Source organism: Ornithorhynchus anatinus, chromosome 15 (assembly GCF_004115215.2).
Source record: "Ornithorhynchus anatinus isolate Pmale09 chromosome 15, mOrnAna1.pri.v4, whole genome shotgun sequence".
Classification (NCBI taxonomy): Eukaryota; Metazoa; Chordata; class Mammalia; order Monotremata; family Ornithorhynchidae; genus Ornithorhynchus; species Ornithorhynchus anatinus.
In genome coordinates this window covers 19,235,446-19,256,067 of record NC_041742.1, presented here as the reverse complement: position 1 = coordinate 19,256,067, position 20,622 = coordinate 19,235,446, and the positions used below count along the sequence as shown (strand labels likewise).

The following is a 20,622-nucleotide window of genomic DNA, read 5'->3' as shown; positions in this document are numbered from 1 at the left end:
TCACCTCAGGAAAGTCCCTTCACTTCTTTATGCCTCAATTACCTCATCTGAAAAATGGGGATTAAATCCTACTCCTTCCTACCTAGACTGTGAGCCCCATGTGGTACGGGGATTGTGTCCAAATTGAAAACCTTGTATCTACCCCAGTGCTTAGAACACTGCTTGGTACATAACAAGCCCTTAACAAATATGATGATGATAATAATAATAATAGTAATAATAATGAGGACCGGAAGAGTAAATAAGAAAAGATTTCCACAAATTCTTTTACTTACGGGCAGCATGATGACATAGGTGTTAAGAGGACAGAGAAACAAGGATATTATAAATGCACTGAATAAATACAATGATTCTCTGCTATTTGGGTAGCCCTCTTATTCTTCCAAAACATGTTCACATCAATTATCTCAATTTTGAGTGAGGTTGGGAAAGGCTGTCATCATTATTTCCATTTTACACATGTGGAAACTGAGGCTCAGAGAGGTTAAGCAACTTGGCCTCGTTCACCTAGCTGCCTAGAAGCTAGGCAGCTGCTTCGAGAAGCAGCGTGGCGCAGTGGAAAGAGCGCGGGCTTTGGAGTCAGGGTTCATGAGTTCGAATCCCAGCTCTGCCACTTGTCAGCTGTGTGACTGTGGGCAAGTCACTTAACTTCTCTGTGCCTCAGTTCCCTCATCTGTAAAATGGGGATTAAGATTGTGAGCCCCACGTGGAACAACCTGATTCCCCTATGTCTACCCCAGCGCTTAGAACAGTGCTCGGCACATAGTAAGCGCTTAACAAATACCAACATTATTATTATTAACATTATTATTAGTGGCAGAGAGGAATATTGAGAAGGAGTGTGGCCCGATGAAAAATGCACAGAATGGAGCCGGGAGATCAGCAGACCGGACTGTTCCCCCTCCCATCTGCGCCGCCTTCTCTTGCTCCCTTTTTTCATTTCCCCTCCCAGCACCAGAACAGTTATGTACCTATCTGTAATTTTATTTATTTATATTAATATTTGTCTCCCCCGCTGAACTGTCAGCTCGTTGTGGACCGGGAATGTATCTGCTATGTTGTTATATTGTACTCCCCCAAGTAATTAGAACAGTGCTCTGCACAGTGTATGCGTTCAGTAAATACAATTGACTGACTGAATGATTAGGGAATCTAATTCGGCTCCACCCCTTGCCTGGTTTGCAAGTCTGGGCAAGTCATTTAACCTCTCTGGGCCTCAGTTTCCTCACCTGCACAAAGAGGCTTATGTACCTGTTCTTCTTCCCCTTTAGACTGGAGGCCTTAACTGTGGGACAGTTAATTATAACTATTGCAGTGCCTGGCACATAGTAACCACCTAATTAATACTATTACTATGCCCACGATTCTTTCTCAACTCCATTTTTTAGTTGAGTATATCAAGAAGTGTGGACAACAGCGGGAAGTCCAAACAGATGCTGGGTGGTCAGTTGGAAAGCAGAAGACCCATCAGAGCCTTATAGGGTCCAGAAATTGAATATGTGTTATTATTATTATTAATAATAGAGTAGTTGTGAAGCACTTACTATGGGTGCCAAGCACTGTACTAAGGACTGGAGTGGATAGAAGCAAATCGGGTTAGACATAGTCCATACAGGGTAATCAAGTTGTCCCACATGAGGCTCACAGTCTCAATCCTCATTTTACAGATGAGGTAACTGAGGCCCACAGAAGTGAAGTGACTTGCCCAGGTCACACGGCAGACAAGTGGCAGAACAGAGCTTAGAACCCCTGACCTTCTGACTCCCAGGAACATTGCTCTACCCACTACGTCATGCTGCTTCTTGCATCATCTTAGAGTAAATGTTGTGAGAAGACTGTAACCAACGGACACAGAATGCCGCCAGGCATTTTGAGTCACACATGAAACCGTGTAGTAAAGGGACACTTTCCCTGGATCCACTGTGGAATAGATTGTGAGTAATTCACACCCAGGGACACTACTCCAATTGCTCTTCAAAGCTGAAGGACAGTGCTTGTCTCTTGTTAATAATTAATAATAATAATCGTGGTATTTGTTGCATGTTTATTATGTGCCAAGCACTGGGATAGATACAAGATCATCAGGTCCCACCTGGGGCTCACAGTCAAAGTAGGAGGAAGAACAGGTATCGAAATCCTATTTCGCCTACGAGGAAACAGAGGCACAGAGAAGTTAAGTGACTTGCCCAAGGTCACACAGCAAGCAAGGGCTTTTGTTCTCTGCTTCTCTCTGTCCCTCATGTGTATGTGATTTTACATGCACTCTAGGTATGAACCAGGAGAAACAGTCATGGGTAAATGGTATACACTAAAAAGCGAAAATTTGACTTTCATTTGGAAAATAAGCGAGACATTTTGCCAGGAATATTAATCCACCCAAAAATCATGGATTTAAAGCTGGGTAAAAATGAGAACTTCTGGGCATTTAAATTGTATTCACCTCTGAAAAACATGGATATTGAGCTTCTGTGTGCTCTTATTCTCCTGGTAGTCCTATCTGCAGGTCAAGGATGATCAAACATTCGCCGGTTTCCACTTAATTAGAGAATATCCCCTCCTGAAAAACTGTGATTTGAACGAAGGGGAAAAAAGACATTCTGTGACATTCAAAACCATCCGTGTCTGTTAGCTTCACAGCCATATAAAGATATGATGGTTTTCATGCCCTTTTGAAGGGCCCTATCTGTCTCAGTGGCATGAAAAAGTGCAGCATGTAATCAAATATTCTGGGATATCCTTGAAGGTTACATGTTTGCTCGAGGATTTTTATCCAACTTAGAAAATGTCATAATTATTGATGATGATTTAACAGAGTCATTTTTCATGGCGGACACCCAAGAAAGATAACAAAATCCACCTTGTCAGTGTCACTAATGTCTTTCGGTGTTTTGTGAAAGAAATTTAGGAGCCGCCATGGAAAATAAGAAGATAAAGGTCAACGGGCTAAAGGTTAACACAATCAAAGTGGAGGAGATGAGTACCTCAAAGCGCACGTTCTTTATGAATATTTAGAAGACTCAAAGATAGTGTAGCGAAGTGCATACTTGGGGGGGGGGGGAGAATTGCACACATAATATTGGTATTTTAGAAATAAAAGAGACAAGTACAGGATATTCTTCAGAATATGTTAGCTCATGGTGTGCCCTTAGGGGTGGGTGGAAAAAAAAAAATTTGAACTATTTTATCTGGGTTCCATAGCAACAACAGGTGCAAGATCAAATGTAGATTCAATTCAAAGGGTCAGACAGCCTCGCAACATCTTAAACACCCCAGTAGCATGGAAACTCAGACATATCCATAACAGTTAGGGCAAGACTTTTAATGCCCTTGTAGTTTTTGTGTTTTCTTACTGGGCCAAGTAAGGGCACGGCAAGGGAACAAAGGAAAAAGGGAGAACTTGAAATGAACTCCCTCCTTAAAATTATGCTGTTTTAAAGAAGCGACTCAGCTAATATAAGCAGAACAGTCATGGTTTATGGAGACCAGTTTTTGGGTGCTTCAGGACATTTGAATAATTCTGTGAATCCTCACTTAAGATTTAATGGCCCTCTACTATAATACCCTAGGAATTACTAGGCAACTTACAAATGTTGAGGCATTTGGATAAGATTTTACTTGAAAGAAAATTGCCTTGGGTCATATTTATATGCAGAATAGCAGTCCTAGAACATTTGTGTGGTCACGTTAGTAATAGTAAAATCAATTTCATTTCCTTTCATGCAGTACTCTAAAATAGGGTTTTTCAACCTGTTTTGAAAAATCACACCATAGGGGGTCTCTCAATTCACTCGTACCTTCCTATCATGAATCCTCTCAGCATCCTAGTTGTCGTAGCAAGACCCTTTTTTCAGCACTTACTACAGCAGAGCCCTGTACTAAGAGCTTCTGAGAGTGCAGTTCACTAGATTTGGTAGACACCATCCCTTCCCATAAGTTTCTTTTGTTTAGGTCTGTTTTGTTGTTTTTTTATGGTACCGGTTAAGCGCTTACTACATGCCAGGCACTTTACTAAGCACTGGGATACAAGCTGATCAGGTCGGATGCAGTCCATCTGGCATGTGGGACTCACAGTCTTAATCCCCATTTTACAGATGAGGTAACTGACGCTCAGAGAAGTTAAGCAATTTGCCCAGAGTCATACAGCAGACAAGTGGCGGGGCTAGGATTAGAACCCAGGTCCTTCTGACTCCCAGGCCCGTGCTGTATCCACTAGGCCACGATGCTTCTCTGATTATACAGTTTATACAGCTAGGTTTCACTGTAGTGAACACTCCATGGAGACTCAACGGAAAATGCATTTTTTGAAAATCTAACGTTCAGACTGCGTCTCTCCCATTGACTGTGGTCCCTATATTGCTCTGGAGCACTTCTAGGGGGTTGGCAACTCTCACTGATATATTCAACACTAAATAGTTCAGTCTTGATAAAGACTGTGGAAGAAATATCTTTTTTTTTTTTGACTTTCCATGACGTGAAATAACTTCTCTTTTGGTTCTCGGCTCTATTTCATTTGTCAAGCTTCGACTTGATTTAAACGATTGCCGCAACACTCGGGTTGTGAATTTTCTCCCCCTCTGGACTGTAAACTCGTGGGCAGAGAATGTGTCTCCCAACTCTGTTGTATTTCACTCTCCCAAGCGCTCAATACAGTGCTCTGCATACAGTGAGCACTCAATAAATAGCATTAATTGATTGCTCCCAAGGGCATTCCTTATCCTTCCGAGCTAGCCTGACTAATTTTCTGCTACAGTAAAATCTTGGCTTTCTCCAGCAAGGGGGGAGTCTAAAAGTAGTGTGGTGTGAGGGAAGAAGGGAGGAAGGAGGGACAGTTTTACTTACATCTCAGGAAAGGAACAAATGAAAAATCTTTGAAGGACAGAATATACTAGGACTCTCACACAGGAAGAGAACTTCAATAGGAATTACTAGAGCTGGGGAAAAGGATTAGAGGGAAAAAATGGAGGAAATTAGTAACACCTTTTCTCCAATCCTCTGCTAATCTCCGCCTCAGGGGCTATTGTAGTGAATGAATATATTAAGTGCCTGAAATGGCCCATTTTTCACATGCTCACTAGTTTTACCACTCTAGCAGGACATTTTGAAAATAAGGTTTCTTCAGACATCAGTGATCAGAACAGAATACTGGAGTGGCAAAACAAAAATAGGATTATTTTGTCCCCAAGGTCGTTAAAATGTGACTGTCTTCTTTCTTCGGGTTCCCTGGAGACCTAGAAAATCTTTAGATATGCAAGAAGAATAACTAAGTAAAATTGGGAAATCTTTTTCAAAGTGAACAAGTGATTTTTATGTCAGGGTATTGGACTGGGGATGAAAGTGTGAGTTTATGCATATTTTACTGAGGCCATTAGCCCATCACTACTAAAGAAAAGCAATTTTTCCAACTTAAAAATTATTATTTTTTTTTCTGTGCCACATTTCCCCTTTGGTTCTATTCCCAGTCCAAACATTGGATTATACCTTTTGAACTCCAGCTCTCTGGCCCCACTATGACACTTACATTTTTTTTCCACTGAGCAAAAAGCAATTCCACCGGCAGAAATTGCATTTTGTTTATGAATATGAGCAAAACTGCCATGGCATTAAAAGGGCAAAAATGAGATGGATTTTCTTCTTACATGCAAAACTTTTCAATCATGCAGTTTTAATCACCAGCTTTTTGAGATGTTCAGCCTTTTCCCCGGTGCTGTAATTTTAAAGCTGTTTGAGTGCTTCAAATGACAAGGTCAAAAAGAACATTTTGCCTTAACCATGCAAAGTCATACAAATCAACATCATTTTCAATTGCCCTTTGAAATATGCATCTTAAATACACCAGCCCCCAAAAAGTATTTCCACATTTCAGTAGAAGTAAAAATAGAATGGAGTCTCGCCTCATGTGGCACACAATCACCTCTCTTCCTCCTACCTTCCTCACTCCTCCACCACTGCCAACCCAGCTGGGACACTTTGCTCCTCTAAATCCAACCTACTTACCCTGTCTCAATTTCCTTTCTCAACATCAAGCTGAGCCTCACATCCTCCCTCCTTCCTGGAACTCCCTCCCCCCTCATATCCGCCAGACCCCTCTTCTCCCCATTTTCAAAGCCCTACTAAAATCACAACTCCTCCAGGAAGCCAACTCCATTGCAGTGTATTTTCCTAAGCATTTAGTACGGTGCTTTTCACATAGTAAGCACCAAAGTACCATTGACTCATTAGGGCACTGAGATTTAATGGCCAGGTCTACCCAACAAAGTGATATTTTTTCCAAAATCAGTTAAGGGCTTACTATGTGCCAGGCACTGTTCTAAGGACGGGGGCAGATATCAGCTAATCAGGTTGGATGCGGTCATATCCCGCATGGGGCTCACAGTCTTTATCACCATTTTACGATGAGGTAACTGAGGCACAGAGATGTTAAGAGACTTGCCCAAGGTCACACAGCAGACAAATAGCAGAGCAGGGATCATTACCTAGGTCCTTGTGACTCCCAGGCCCGAGCTTTACCCGCTAAGACACAATACTCATCATAAAAGTAACGTTGACATTTACTAAGTACTTGTTATGTCCTGATCTCCGTGGTAAATACAATATTTTGAGATCAGACACAGACCTTGTCCCATGATCTATTTCACCCCCATTTTATGAGTGAGGAAACAATCCCAGAGAGGTTGAGTGTCTTGTCCAAGGTCACACAGCATACCGGTGGAGGAGCAGGAACTTGAATTAGGGTCCCGTGACTTCAGTTCCCTTTCTCTTTCCACTCAACCATTTATCCCTTTAATTTCATCCAGAGGGACAACTCAACCAGATAATGCATTTTTAAATATGTACTTCAGCGCCTGAAATTGCCCTGATAATTGTCTATAAATTAACTGGGACTTTGCCAATTTTTCATTTTACCCTTTGCAGTGTAGGCCAAGCCAGTGACTGTGTCTACTGATGCAGATTATTTGGAAAACTAATGCCTCAATTATCTGGATACTTCAAGCACGGCTTTGTTGTCTAAAATAAACAGATCCTTTTTTCAGTGGTATTTGTTAAGGGCTTACTGTGTGTCAAGCACTGTTCTAAGCAGTGGGGTAGATACAAGATTATCTAGTAGGACCCAAACCCTGTCCCACAAGGTGCTCAGAGTCTAAGTAGGATTTAATCCCCGTTTTACAATTGAGGAAACAGAGGCACGGAGAAGTTAAGTGACTTGTCCAAGTCACACAGCAAGCAACTGACATGGTCGGGATTAGAACCCAGGTCCTCTGATTCCCAGGCCTGTTCACTTTCCACTAGGCCATGCATCTTCTCCCAGAACAAGGTCTTTTCTTATGTATTTTAGAAAGAACACTGGGGGAACATTTTTCCAACAGTGTAAACAGCATGGCTTCATTGAAAGAGCACAGGCCTGGGGGTAAGAGGACCTGAGTTCTAATTCCTGCTCCGCTACTTACCTGCTCTGTGACCTTGGACAAGTCACTTAACTTTTCTGTGCCTCAGTTCCCTCAACTGTAAAATGGGGATTCAAAACCTGTTTTATTTTCTATTTAGACTATGAGCCCTATGTGGGACTTGATTATTTTCTGTCTACCCCAGAGTTTAGTACAGTGCTTGGCATCTAATTAAGCACTTAAATACAAATATCTTTCTAGATAGGTTTTGTTAATGGTACTTTTAAGTGCTTACCGTGTGTCAAACACTGTAGTAAGCACTGGATTAGAGAGAAGATAAATCAGGTTGGACACAGTACGTGTCCCACATGAGGCTCACAGTCTTAATCCCCATTTTACAGATGTGGCAACTGAGGCACAGAGAAGTGAAATGACTTGCCCAACGTCATACAACAGACAAGTGATGGAGCTGGGATTAGAATCCAGGTCTTTCTGACTCTCTGGTCCATGCTCTTTCCACTAGGCCACTCACTGATTCTCATATGATTCACTGTTGCGAGAAACTGTCGGATGGATGCAGCGAGTTGAAATGTGGGGCTCTTCAATAACTTAAACCCCCTACTATCAGAGAACTGAGATATTTGAGATCCAATTGCCTTCTAGGCCTTGACAATCTAAACAATTTACATGTCAGTCAGTCATTCGTATTTGTTGAGCGCTTACTGTGTGCAGAGCTCTGTACTGAGTGCTTGGGAGAGTACGATACAATAAAAAGACATATTCCTTGCCCACAAGGAGAAAACCCATTAACTAACAAATGTATTTAATAGATCTGTCTTGGAAGTTTATGACCCGAAGATTATTTATAAGTGTTGCTTTTCTGGCCAGGTGAGTTCAAGCAATCAATCAATCCATCAAGCAGTGCTATGTACTGAACATTTATTGGCTGTGAAGGACTGTACTGAGCACTTGGGAGAGCAAGACAATTGAGTGAGAAGACATAATTCGGCCCTCAAGGAATTTACAATCTAGTGCTCGAGTCAGACATTCAAATAAATTACTGGCCAGGGATGCAAATGAGTATAAGGTTATGTATATAGGCATTGTGGGTTGGTGGGGTTCAGGGGGATTAGGGAAAGCGACTCTGTGTTGTTGTGTTGTACTCTCCCAGGTGCGCAGTACAGAGCTTTGCACTCACTAAGCGCTCAATGAAGAGGACTGACGGAATGAATGAATAAGTGCATAAGTAATACAATAGGGAGGGAAAATAGTGTAATCAGATGAGAGATAAATCATCTCGAAGGGGTGAAGCTTTAGAAGGTATTTGAACATGGGGAGAGCGGTAGCCTGTCGGATATGAAGGTGGAATAATAATAATTGTAATATTTGTTAAGCACTTACTATGTGCCAGGCACTGTACAAAGCGCTGGGATGGATATAAGCTAATCAGGTTGAACACAGTCCCTGCCCCTAATGGGGCTCACAGTCTCAATCCCCGTTTTACAGATAAGGTAACTGAGGCCTAGAGAAGTGAAGTGACTTACCTTAGGTCACACAGCCGACAAGTGGCAGACCCGGGATTAGAACCCATAGTCCTTCTGACTCCTTGGCCCGGCTCAATTCACTCTGCCAGGGTCCAAACAGGACAGAGGGAGTGAGCAGCAATACAATTGAGAGTCAGGCCCAGGAAGTAAGTTGGGATTGGAGGACTGAAGTGTGCAGACCAGGCTGTAGTGGGAATAGGTAGGAAAAGGGATTTGATTGTGGCCTTTAAAGCAAATGGTGAGGAATTTCTGCTGGATGCAGTAACTGGCTGAGTAACCATCCATTGAATGTTGCCCCAAATTGATTAGAAATAGGGGCAGCTGTTATACTACCCATTTTCTGACTGTGAATTTGGATAGTTTAGGGTTTAGAGTAATATAATGATATGAATCCTACCAGGCCTTTCTTCTTTTAAACTACTTGTGCTTCTCCTGGAGGTTCAGAAATCAAAAAGAAATGAAATTGGCATCCTTTATGACTTTCCTTGAGTGGATCATTTAAAATCCTAGAGGAATGGAGAAGCAGCACTTAACAAAAATGCTAGTATTTATTTGATTTTGAAAAACCTTTTCTGCTGCAACACCCAAGAGTAGAATCCTCTCAGGTTCTCTCACTAAAACCATAAATATTTGAACATCCTCAAGCACTAGGCCTCTAGCCAAAGTTCGAGTCTTTTATATTTGTCTGGTTTCTAGGAAAATGAAGTGGGGCAAATGGATGACCCATAGGAACTTACACATGCCAAATCTGTAAGGAGAAAATCAGTCAGGCAAATTAGTTTGAAAGAAGAACTCAATCTTATCATTACAATTAGGCTACTGACTATTTGACACTTATTTATTCTAATTAATTTCAATTAAAACAAACAAGTGAAAATTAATATTGAGCTATAGTTAAAATAGCCACGTGCTATGTCTGAGATCATTAGACATGATTTTCATTTGAAGCCATTACTATAACTTGTAGACAATGAATTATCTCTTCTAAACAATCAGTTAAAGTGGGTAGACTTCATGGTGTGACAACCCTTAAATTAAATATGCTGTTAAGGTTGTTAATGAATCTTGACATACACATGTTATTTTTGTTAAAACAATTAATAATGCATAAAATTTGGAGAAACTACAGTTGAATGTTTTTCTCGTACTTCACTTAGTATCAGTTATGCATAAAGAGAAATAAATGGAGTTTTCTCACAATCAAATCAAACTTTAAACTTCATCGTTGGCTATACACTTCTTCCTATTGAAAATAGTGTAGACATCCACTAGGACCCCCCCACAGATCAACTTGCATTTTGGGATGTCCTTAAGACAAAAACGGCATCTCTCTACCCCAGATTCCTCAATAATATCACTTGTAATCGCAGAAACTGCATATGATTCTATCCTGTAGACTCTAAGCTTGCTGTGGGCAGGGAAATTACCAACTCTGTTATACTGTAGTCTCCCAAATGCTTAGTACAGTGCTCTGCACAAAGGGCTCAATAAATGCTACTGTTTGATTATAATTGTTGAATCTCCAAAGCCCCTAGCCCCTTGTTGAAGCACTTTTTTGGCTGAGTCTTCCTGCACTCTGCACCTCGTCCCTGTGCATCAGCTAGCCTGATTTCTCAATTCTCTCCTTTCTTTCCTCCCTCCTTCCCTTCTCTCCTTAAGCCTAAGGTTCCTCACCTCCCTCTCATCTTTGCATGTAATCCATTACTTTCTTCCTTGGATCTCCTAGGTCTTTCTTTTCTTCTGATCTACCTTTAGTCACCGTTATCACTTCCTTTGTTTCATGTTCTGTCTTGATCTGAGAGACTTTTTTTTCCCCAAAATGTTTCTGAACTGCTTTGAGGCTGAGGGATGGAGCAGGAAGAGTATTAGGGCTTCCAAAATGGCCACAGGAAGAGCATTAGGGTTTCCAAAATGGACATCAAAGAGGAATGTCCCCATTGGTTCATTTCTGGGCCTTTAAAAAGTCCTCCAGCAATCGCAGAAAGCATGCCAGGGACCTAGGAGGCAGAAAGAGCTTTGAAGATCTTGTGCTACCTCTCCAGGCTCTGCTACTTAAGCAAAAAAAAACTAAAGAGGGCAGAAAGTAATAACAAAGCTGAAACTAAAAGAGAATCAGTCAGTCAGTCAATATTCAAGGGTCTCTTCTGTACAGAGTGTGGGACTGAGAGCTTGGAAGAGTTCAAGAGATGTGAAAGATAGGATCCCTGTCCACGAGAAGCTTATGCTCGAATAAAAGAAGCAGAAAATAATTTACAGATAAGAGGAGAAAGAATTAAAAGTCGGATAGTTGAATAAAGGCACAAACAGATATACCATTTGACTGCTGAAATGGTAGTTGGGAGGGATTATTAATCCAGAGACAAATAAAAAAATAATTAGGGAAACCTCTGGGAAAGGTGGGAATTCAGGGGGAATTTAAAGACTGAGCCACCTGAGTTCTGGTAGATTTTGAAGGGTAAGGGTGAGCTAGATGTCAGAGGTATGAGAGAGTTGAGAATGAGGCAAATGGTTCTGAGATATCATAGAGTAAGTGCTTAACAAATAACATAGGTGTTATTATTATTAATGAAAATAAAAAGAGGGTGTACACATATACTCGGAAGTCACCTAAGTGATACTTGGTGCCAGAATTCATCTTGAGTCATGGCTCCACTTAATAATACATGGTGAATGAATATATCTTACTTTGAAATTGACTTTATAGTAACATTGAAGATATTAGGCTGTAAAAATAGCAAGTGACTGCAGATCTGTTTATCATCCTTGATAGAATGTTTAGATTCTTTGCCAAGATATAAAGGACTATGTGTGCCCAGTTATTTCCATTTTGCTTAGTTTGAGAAGATATATGTGGTTGCCAAATGTTTAACAGAAGTCGAAAGTATTTTCAATTTGCTTGTCCAAACAAACCCCACATATAGCAGTAGGAGCATAAAATGGAAAAATATTTTAATTTGATGATGTTGAAAATATTTTCCAGTTGAAAAATTTCATCACAATAATTAAAATGTTTACATTCAAAATGACTGGCATGACCTTACAAATGGATAACCTGACACATAATTACAGCATTTCTTTAAAACCGTCAACAGTTGTATAGTCTTTCACTTAAATTGGGACAATCTGTTACGAATAGAATGTAATTGTTTCATTACGAAAACTGTCTCGGCCCTCCAGATGAGCTTGAGTTTTCAGGAGAAGTGAAGTACCTCTCTAAAGACAATTCCTCAAAATAAAATTGTGTCTCAGTGTCACTTCAGTCCGGGTTTCACTGCTCATTCATTCATTCATTCATTCATTCATTCAATCGTATTTATCGAGCCCTTACTGTATGCAGAGAACTGTACTAAGCGCTTGGAATGTACAATTCGGTAACAGATAGAGACAATCCCTGCCCAACATCAGGCTCACCGTCTATAAGAAGCTCCTGATTCATTGTGCAAAAAGGAGAAACGGCAAAGGAAGGAGATATACCTAAAGCTTCTTTAAGGTTGGAAGCGAGTGAGAAAACCAAAGAGCTATGATCAAGTTTTTATAGAAATAGATGGGCACAGTGAAATAAATATTTGCAGCATTCACAGAGTGCACATTAACACAACTACCTTTGGCTGGAGTAAAACCCTTCTGTCATTGTCATTCATTTCCAGAAAGGGCAGAATGCCATCTGGATGCTAGGGATCGCCTTTCCCGATTGAATTTCATTGAAAAGCCATCATAGCGGGTCATCGTTCAGTGGTGTACATCTTAGTATCTCGGAGAGGGTCTCCGTTTACTTTTAGGAAATATCTGAGCCCCAGGGCCCCCCAGAAAAACCTTTTGCAGAGTAAAATGTTTTTGAAAAGCTAGATGAGTGAGGAGAGGACACTGGATGGCTGGACTTTTCATACTACTACTCTCACAATCTCAGAGATGCAGTGTGGCCTAGCTCAGAGAAGTAGCATGGCTTAGTGGATAAAGCACGGGGCTGGGTATCAGAAGAAACTGGGTTCTAATCCCGGCTTCACCACTCGTCTGCTGTGTGACCTTGGGTAAGTCACTTCAGTTCTCTGAATGAATGAGTAGAAGCCATCGGATTTGGTAAGAAGGAGAGCATTTGTAACCTTTAGAGGGTGCTTTCTGTGGAATGAAGGGAACAGAAGCCTGATTGGAGGAGGTCAAGGAAAGAACTGGAAGCGAAGAATTGGAGAGAGTGGGAGTAACAACTCACTGCAGGAGTTGGGAAAGGAATAATAATAATAGTTATGGTATCTGTTAAGTGCTTACTATGTGCCAGGCACTGTGGGGTGATAACTGGAGGGAGCTGTGGGGTCAAGGTTGGGTTTTTTTAGGATAGGGGAGTCATGGGCATGTTTGAAAATGGTGGGGAAAAAACCTTTGGAGAGCAAACAGTGAAGATGGCAGTCAAGGCAGGAAGAATGCTAGCCTAACTAATGCTAATCTTCCCACTGTACCTCGATCTCATATATCTCACCGTCGACCTCTCACCCACATCCTGCCTCTGGCCTGGAGCACCCTCCCTCCTCATATCAGACAGATAAAAATAATAATAATAATAATGGTATTTGTTAAGTGCCTACTATATGCCAAGCACTGTTCTAAGTCCTGGGCTAGATACAAGGTAATAGGGTTGTCCCACGTGGGGCTCACAGTCTTAATCCCAATTTTACAGAAGAGGTAACTGAGGCACAGAGAAGTTAAGTGGCTTGCCCAAAGTCACACAGTTGACAAGTGGCAGAGCCGGGATTACAACTCACGACTTCTGACTTCTAATCCCGTGCTCCTTCTACTAAACCATGCTGCTTCCCAGCAGTTAATTGCTCTCCCCAACTTCAAAGACTTATTGAAGGCCCATCTCCTCCAAGAAGCCTTCCCTGACTAAACCCTCCTCTCCTCTCACTCCCTTCTATGTGGCCCTGACTTGCTTCCTTCATTCATCCTCCCTCCCACCCCCATAGCACATACGTGAATACATACATATATATATATGTATATCTTTAAATTTGTTTATTATTTATGTTTGTATTTATGTTTGATAATGTCCGTCTCCCCCTCTAGACTGTGAGCTCATTGTGGGCAGGAAATGTCTGTTCGTTGTCATATTGTATTCTCCCAAGTGCTTAGTATAGTGCTTTGCATACAGCAAGTTCTCAGTAAATACGATTGAATGAATGAAGAGGAGAGGGGGCAAGTGGTTTGATAAGGTTCAAAGGGACGGGGTCGGATGTGCAGGGGGAGGGTGTGGATTTTGAGAGAAGGCAGGAGATCTCCTCTTGCGATACTCCGGGGAAATATGGGAGAGTTGAAGATGGGGGAGAAGCAGGGAGGGATTCAAGAGGAACAGGGGAGATTTTAGGGTGATCACACCTGATGGTTTCAATTTTCTCAGTAAAGTAGGTTGTCAGGTCATTAAGGGCAAGAGATGGGAGAAGTCAGGGAGAAAGGGTATTTGAGGAGGGAGTTAAACATTTGGAATAACTGGCGAGGACAATGCGCATGGGTGTCAATAAGGTTGGAGAGGTAATTTTGCCGAGAAGAGGAGAGGGCACAGCCAAAGCACACAAGGATGAACTTGAAGTGGAAAGGTCATCCTGAGAGCTGGATTTGCATCAGCAACCCCCTGCAGCTCATGCACAGGAGTGAAGGAAGCTGACTGTGGGTTAGTGGTACAAGATCAATAAAGGGATAGGGGAGCGAGTGAGTTGAGTTCAGTAGAGAGGGTGGTATTGAAGGCGTCAATTTGGTCAACAAGGGAAGGGAGTTTGAGTAAAGAGACTAAATGGGGCATGATGATTTGAGAAAATTGGGTGGGGTCTAAAGATGGGAGGACTATTCTTCCTCCTATTTAGAATGTGAACCCCATGTGGGTTAGGGACTATGTCTGACCTAATTGATTTGCACTTACCCCCAGTGCTTGGAACAGTGTTAGGCCCATGGTAAACATTTAATGGATAACATAAAAATAAATCACTAAACTAAACATTCACTTAAGGAGGAACTGAGAACGTTTGTTGGGAAAGTGGAGACTTTTCTATAGTCATTGGTTAATGTACTTGCACAGTTTGAACTCTTATCCTCTTTTCAAAAGGATATTCAAAGGAGATAATGTACACTGGTGAAGTCCTCTTTCGGTCTTTTCAGATTCCTGGCTGTGGTATCAGTAAACATCTGTCCTTGATATGTGGCTTTAATGGATAGGCTCTCTGATCTCCTCTTAGCAGTTACAAACTTGGTGTCTCTTCTTTTGTCTGATAAAATGCCAAGGATGCCCTTTTCTGAAGTATTCCAAGACACAGACTCTCGGAAATAAATGACAAAATTTTCTTGACCTTTTAATAGCACATCATCGCACTTGCTACATACTCACCTGAAACGAAAAAGAGCCTACATTGTTCCGTCCATAATCCAGGCTATGAGAGTCTCTGAGGAAATGTCACTGGATTTCCAAGAAACCAGCCTCATCACAATCTTCAAAAAGAAAAGCAAGAAAGCTGCCTTAGGAAATGATTGCTCTTCAATGCTGGCTAGACACTCAACAGAATTCTTATGGAAAAACCACCGGAGAATGTGGTCAACTCTACAGACCCTGAATTGCTTTGTCTAAGCCGCCATTCGTTCATTCATTCATTCAATCATATGTATTGAGAGCTTACTGTGTGCAAAGCATTGCACTAAGCATTTGGAAAGTACAATACGGCAACAGAGACAATCCCTACGCAACAACGGGCTCACAGGAAATGCAACCTATTTACCATACTTTATCATCTTAGCAGTAGGGTCAAAAGTGGCAGGGGTCAGAGGCTTGGAGATTGTTGAGTGGGTAGAGTGATTATGAATTAGTAGTTAAATAATAGGGTGGGTACTGTACGTTCAAAACTTCTTTTAGAGCTCTGAGTGCCTAAGTGGCACCAAACTGCTGAAGAAACAGTAGAGGGGAATATGAGCAGAGGAGATTAGAAATTAATTGGCAAAGGCTTCCTAGAAGTGATGTGCCTTCAGAAAGACACTAAAATAGGGAGAGTTGTGGTTAGTCGACTTTGAAATGGAGAAGAGTTCCGGGCATGAGCAAGAAGTCCTTGGTGAGAGAGAAGAATAAAAGGCACAGTGAGCCCGCTAGTGTGAGAGGAATGAAGAGTGAGAGCTGAGGTGTAGTGAGAGAAGAGAGTGGATAATCAAAAGGGGAGAGAACCGATTTTGTGCTTTAGAGCCAAAAGTCAAGTAATTTCTGCTTGATTTGAGCTTTTGAGGGAGCGGAGGGATGTGGAGGATGACATTTTAGAAAAATGTTTTGGACAATGCAGTAAAATATGTACTAGAGAGGGAAGAGGTTAGAGGTAGGGAGACCAGTGAGGAAAATAATGCAATAATATAGCTGGGATATGACTGATACGACAAGTCACACTAATGTAGTGTCTGTTTTTAGGAGGGAGCAAGGGACGGTGGATCCTGGAAAAAACAGTAGAGGAAAAACCGACAGAATTAAGGGTAGACTGGATGTTAGAGTTGAAAAAGAGGTGAGTCAAAAATGAAACTTCTTTCAATCACTTTTGTGAGGAAGCATAAGACAGAAAATGAATAGCCAAAAAGCAGGAACCAGATACTGTGCATATTTCCACAGTTGATCACATAAAGGAACTCACAGAGTTTGTAAATCTATCATTTGTACAGATAAACTATAAGGGAAGGCTAGGTTAATTGGAGATTTCCTGAAAGGGGCCAAAGGGAACTATTATGAAATACTGCTTTACATATGCTCAGTTCTGGGGCATGTTCTAAATCCAAAAGCAAATTTATCAAGCAATTTAATATGTATTTGTAGGATAAACCTCAGGCTTACCAAATACATCAATAAGTTGCTCTCTGAATAAAAGCACAGAATTTAACGGACCATATTAAATATATTTTCTCCCCAATCCTCTAATAATTCTTCAGAGTTTGTTATGGCTGTGTCAAATATGTCAAAATAAAGCTTGCCTGTTTCATGACAGACGAGATGACTTTATAAAAGTGTGTTTGGTGAAAAAAGCCCAATTTGTGTGAGCGTAAGTCTTGTCAAGTCTCTCAGAAGATACTTAGAGTTCTTTACCGGAATGTTGGCGGTGAGCCAATGTTAAACCACCACAAAATGCCACATTTTTTGAAACTGATAATTATCGCTTTATTCAAAATCAAAAACATAAAGACATTCTGCTTAATAACGGTCCTTAGAGGTAGTTATACTAGCACAAGTAGCCAGTGGAACAAGTAGCCAATCATGGCTGTTGCCTCCGGCCCTCACAGCACCCGATCAGCTGGGTCATGCGTTGAGGGGGAGTGGGAGTTTTCGCTTTCCGATCTGTACTTAGTGCTTGTCCTCTAGCTGCTTTAGTCATGCGGGTGCTAAACTAATGAGTTTTGGGGCTGCTCATCTGAAACTCCCGGGAAAAGAATGTAGCCTCACAACATACATAGATAACACCGTTCCTCATTTCATATGGACAGCCTCTAGCCATCAGCCTGTGAACTTTTAAGTTTTCATCTACCTCTTGAGTCAAAGAGCTGTGCACCTTTGATCAATTTCCCTTTTCACTTTACCTTTCCTCTGTCTCCTGGCATTTGGGAATTTAGGATTTTGAGCCCTTGCTTTCCATCCCAGCTAGACAGAAGAGAGAAAAAGCATCATTGGGCTCACTAAGCTTTCCGTTCTCAATTTGATCTCAGGTGGGAAGAGCACTGAACAAGATGCTCATGCGTGTACATCTTTAGTTGCATAGGAATTGTTTCCATATTTTATTTCCTTCATATTTACATACTCCAACTGGAGTATTTTCTCTTTGACTGATGTCTCCTTTGAGGAGAATCTTATTTGTAACTGTATTTTCTCCCAAAGACAATATCGTTATGATTGCACATGGTAAGTGCTCAAAAACCACCACTGATGACTGAATGCTAAATATCAAGTCTTTTCCTTGCATGTACTCATTATGCAAATTGGACTTTCCCAAACTATTTCCTCCTGAATTCTAACCCTATATAAGTGCATATTGTACCATGTTTCATTTTTTATAAAATCCCTTATATGACACAATGGATGTACATTTAGTTGCATTCAACCATGTAAAAATCCTTTAGGATTAAAAGTGACTAAGGAAAAATTTGTTTGAGGATAAATAGTAAAACAAATACAGTTTCAGAAATCGTAACTCCTAATGTCACCAAGCAGTGTAAATCAATCCATTCTTTATGGAAGGTTCCTTGTTCTTTCCTTGACAAAAGTATGTGAATTTTCCTGTCAGTCTTCGCAGACCAAATACCAAATTGGTAGATCGTTCCAAGCCCAGTGTGATTATGGTTACTATATTAAAACTTGACTTTCAAGCAAAGTAAAATTATAATAGTAATAGTTAATCATTTAAGGTAAACACTTGGAAACTCCCAGTTGGTATGGTACACTGATCAGAACGATTTACTGTTGGCTATACAGGGCTTCTGCTTCTTTTTAAAGTTGACATTTAGAGGTTTTAATAATGTTGCCTCTATAATCAAGCATATTTATATAGTAAGCAATAATGGCTCATTAAGCAATTTAATCCTTTGACATGGATTCCCTAAATCCTATAATGCTCTCTAAGTATCTATATAGAGTCAACTGTAAAATACCTACCCAAACCCTTGTTTCATATTCATAATTCATGTAAAAATTCCACTTTTGCGACAATGTCAGCCAGTAACTGGCGAATATAATTATTTAATTCAATGTGATATTGGATCACTAAGATCTCCCTGTTTTAGCAATAAAAAGCCAAGGAATAACATCAGATATATGGCTTGAGCTTCTAATTTAAGACATTTCTCTAAGTAATCAGTATTAGTTTTTGAATGGAAAGCATTAAGAAGCTGACACCTCATCCTCTTCAGAGATTGGGTTCGCAAACATCATCATCATCACCATAATAATAATAATAATAATGTTGGTATTTGTTAAGTGCTTACTATGTGAGAGCACTGTTCTAAGTGCTGGGGTAGATACAAGGTAATCAGGTTGTCCCACGTGAGGGTCACAGTCTAAATCCCCATTTTCCAGATGAGGTAAACTGAGGCACAGAGAAGTTAAGGGACTTGCCCACAGCTGTCACACAATACACAGCTGACAAGTGCAGAGCTGGGATTCGAACCCATGATGTTGCATCATCCTTGCATCGCAGGAGGAAACGGGGTTGGCCAGCTACCCTCTCAGCTTGGGATTGGTCGGAAGGACAATAGGAAACTGGTGAAATGATGACCGCCTTACCCTGTTCTTCAAACCATCCCAGGCTGCCAGTTTATCACCTCAGTTTCTCTCAGTGCCCAGTGAGGTCTGTGCGTAGATCCACTGTACGACCAGAGACAAATGAATGTAGAAAAAATTAAAGTGGTACTGCACCTCACTGGAATTGGCTACAGAGAATCTAGGAGAAAATTCAGTTGCAGATAAATCTACGCTCTCAATCTGGGTACGGCCGAGAAAAGGGAAAGAGAAGAAATGTTGGGAACTGAAATTTCTGGGCTTTGGAGATAGAACTAAGACAACTCAAAGCTCCAGGGGTGGAGTGAGCAAGAAGAATACACTCTAGAACATTCCTGCCACCATGCTGAAGCCCTCTACAGAGTTTACATTGACTTTGAGGTTAAGGTTGGACCCCATGTCATTGTGTTCTTTCAGCCATTTCAAAAAACCTACAGAGGCAGCATTCTGGATTGGGTTGGAATTCTGTGGGCTCTTTTAAACACTGTGGATTAATTCTTCCATTCTCCCAACAAGCAACCGCTTTTAAACTTGATTTTAGACTCTTAATTCCACGCTTACAAGGGTCATGCCTTGGGATAAGGGTCATTTTTTTATATTTGGATATGGCGCTATCACCTTGTGATCCATTAATCAGTTTTCATTATTCTAGAATTATTCTTCATTATTGTAAAATGAAAAACATTTCAATATCTGCAGTGAGGTATCGTCTAGTATGTGGCTATAAGGTATTTATGTTTATATATTACATAAAGATGCTCAACTCCATTTTCATTCAGCTAACGTGTTTTCTTCGTATTTCTTCCTTATTGTCATACTTTGGGAATTGTGATAATTTAGTAGAATTAAATGCAGCTTAGAATTATTTGGTAAATGGAAATTATCCAGAAGAAAGTATCTGTTGCCGACTTGTTCATCCCAAGCGCTTAGTACTGTGCTCTGCACATAGTAAGCGGTCAATAAATACTATTGAATGAATATTTTTTTTACTGGCCGTGCTGCTTCAGGGAGCTGATATTGCCTTTGAATTCCTGATCGCAATGACAAGGAAGGTAAGAGGAAGAGCAACAGACTTGAAGCCAAGGTTTCCAGAGAAGGTTTCCCCAGGATAACTGATTGGGAACTCCTTGCAGTGTTTTTCTGTGGCCGTCTACTGCTTCTTGGATGACATTTAGAATCTCGTGAAAACGAGGTTCGGTCTTTGGCGTTAATGGATTCTTCTCGCTTGGATCTCTGGAGAGATCAAAGAGCAATGGTGGGTTGTGGTGAGTGATGAAATGTCCTTGGCAGAAGCACACGTGACTCTCAAAGCAGCCATTTGAACCTTCTGGTTTGAACTTGGGTGTGAAGAAAAACACTTTCCATATAGAAGTACCTGCAATTTACAAAGACAAAACAAAACCACAGTGGTTGCTAAGATGTACAAAAAGAATTC

General features: G+C 40.9%; 1 protein-coding gene across 2 annotated transcripts in view; it reads right to left on the bottom strand.

Moving 5' to 3' along the window:
- Window positions 1-19,010: 19,010 nt before the first annotated feature.
- The window catches only part of STS (steroid sulfatase), a 110,709-nt gene continuing 109,097 nt past the window's right edge, over window positions 19,011-20,622 (bottom strand). For both annotated transcript variants that reach the window (XM_029079784.1, XM_029079787.1), the window contains one exon: window positions 19,011-20,562. In XM_029079784.1, the coding sequence (XP_028935617.1) occupies window positions 20,174-20,562 (389 nt within the window). In that variant the 3' untranslated portion in view covers window positions 19,011-20,173. The remainder of the gene's footprint in view (window positions 20,563-20,622) is intronic.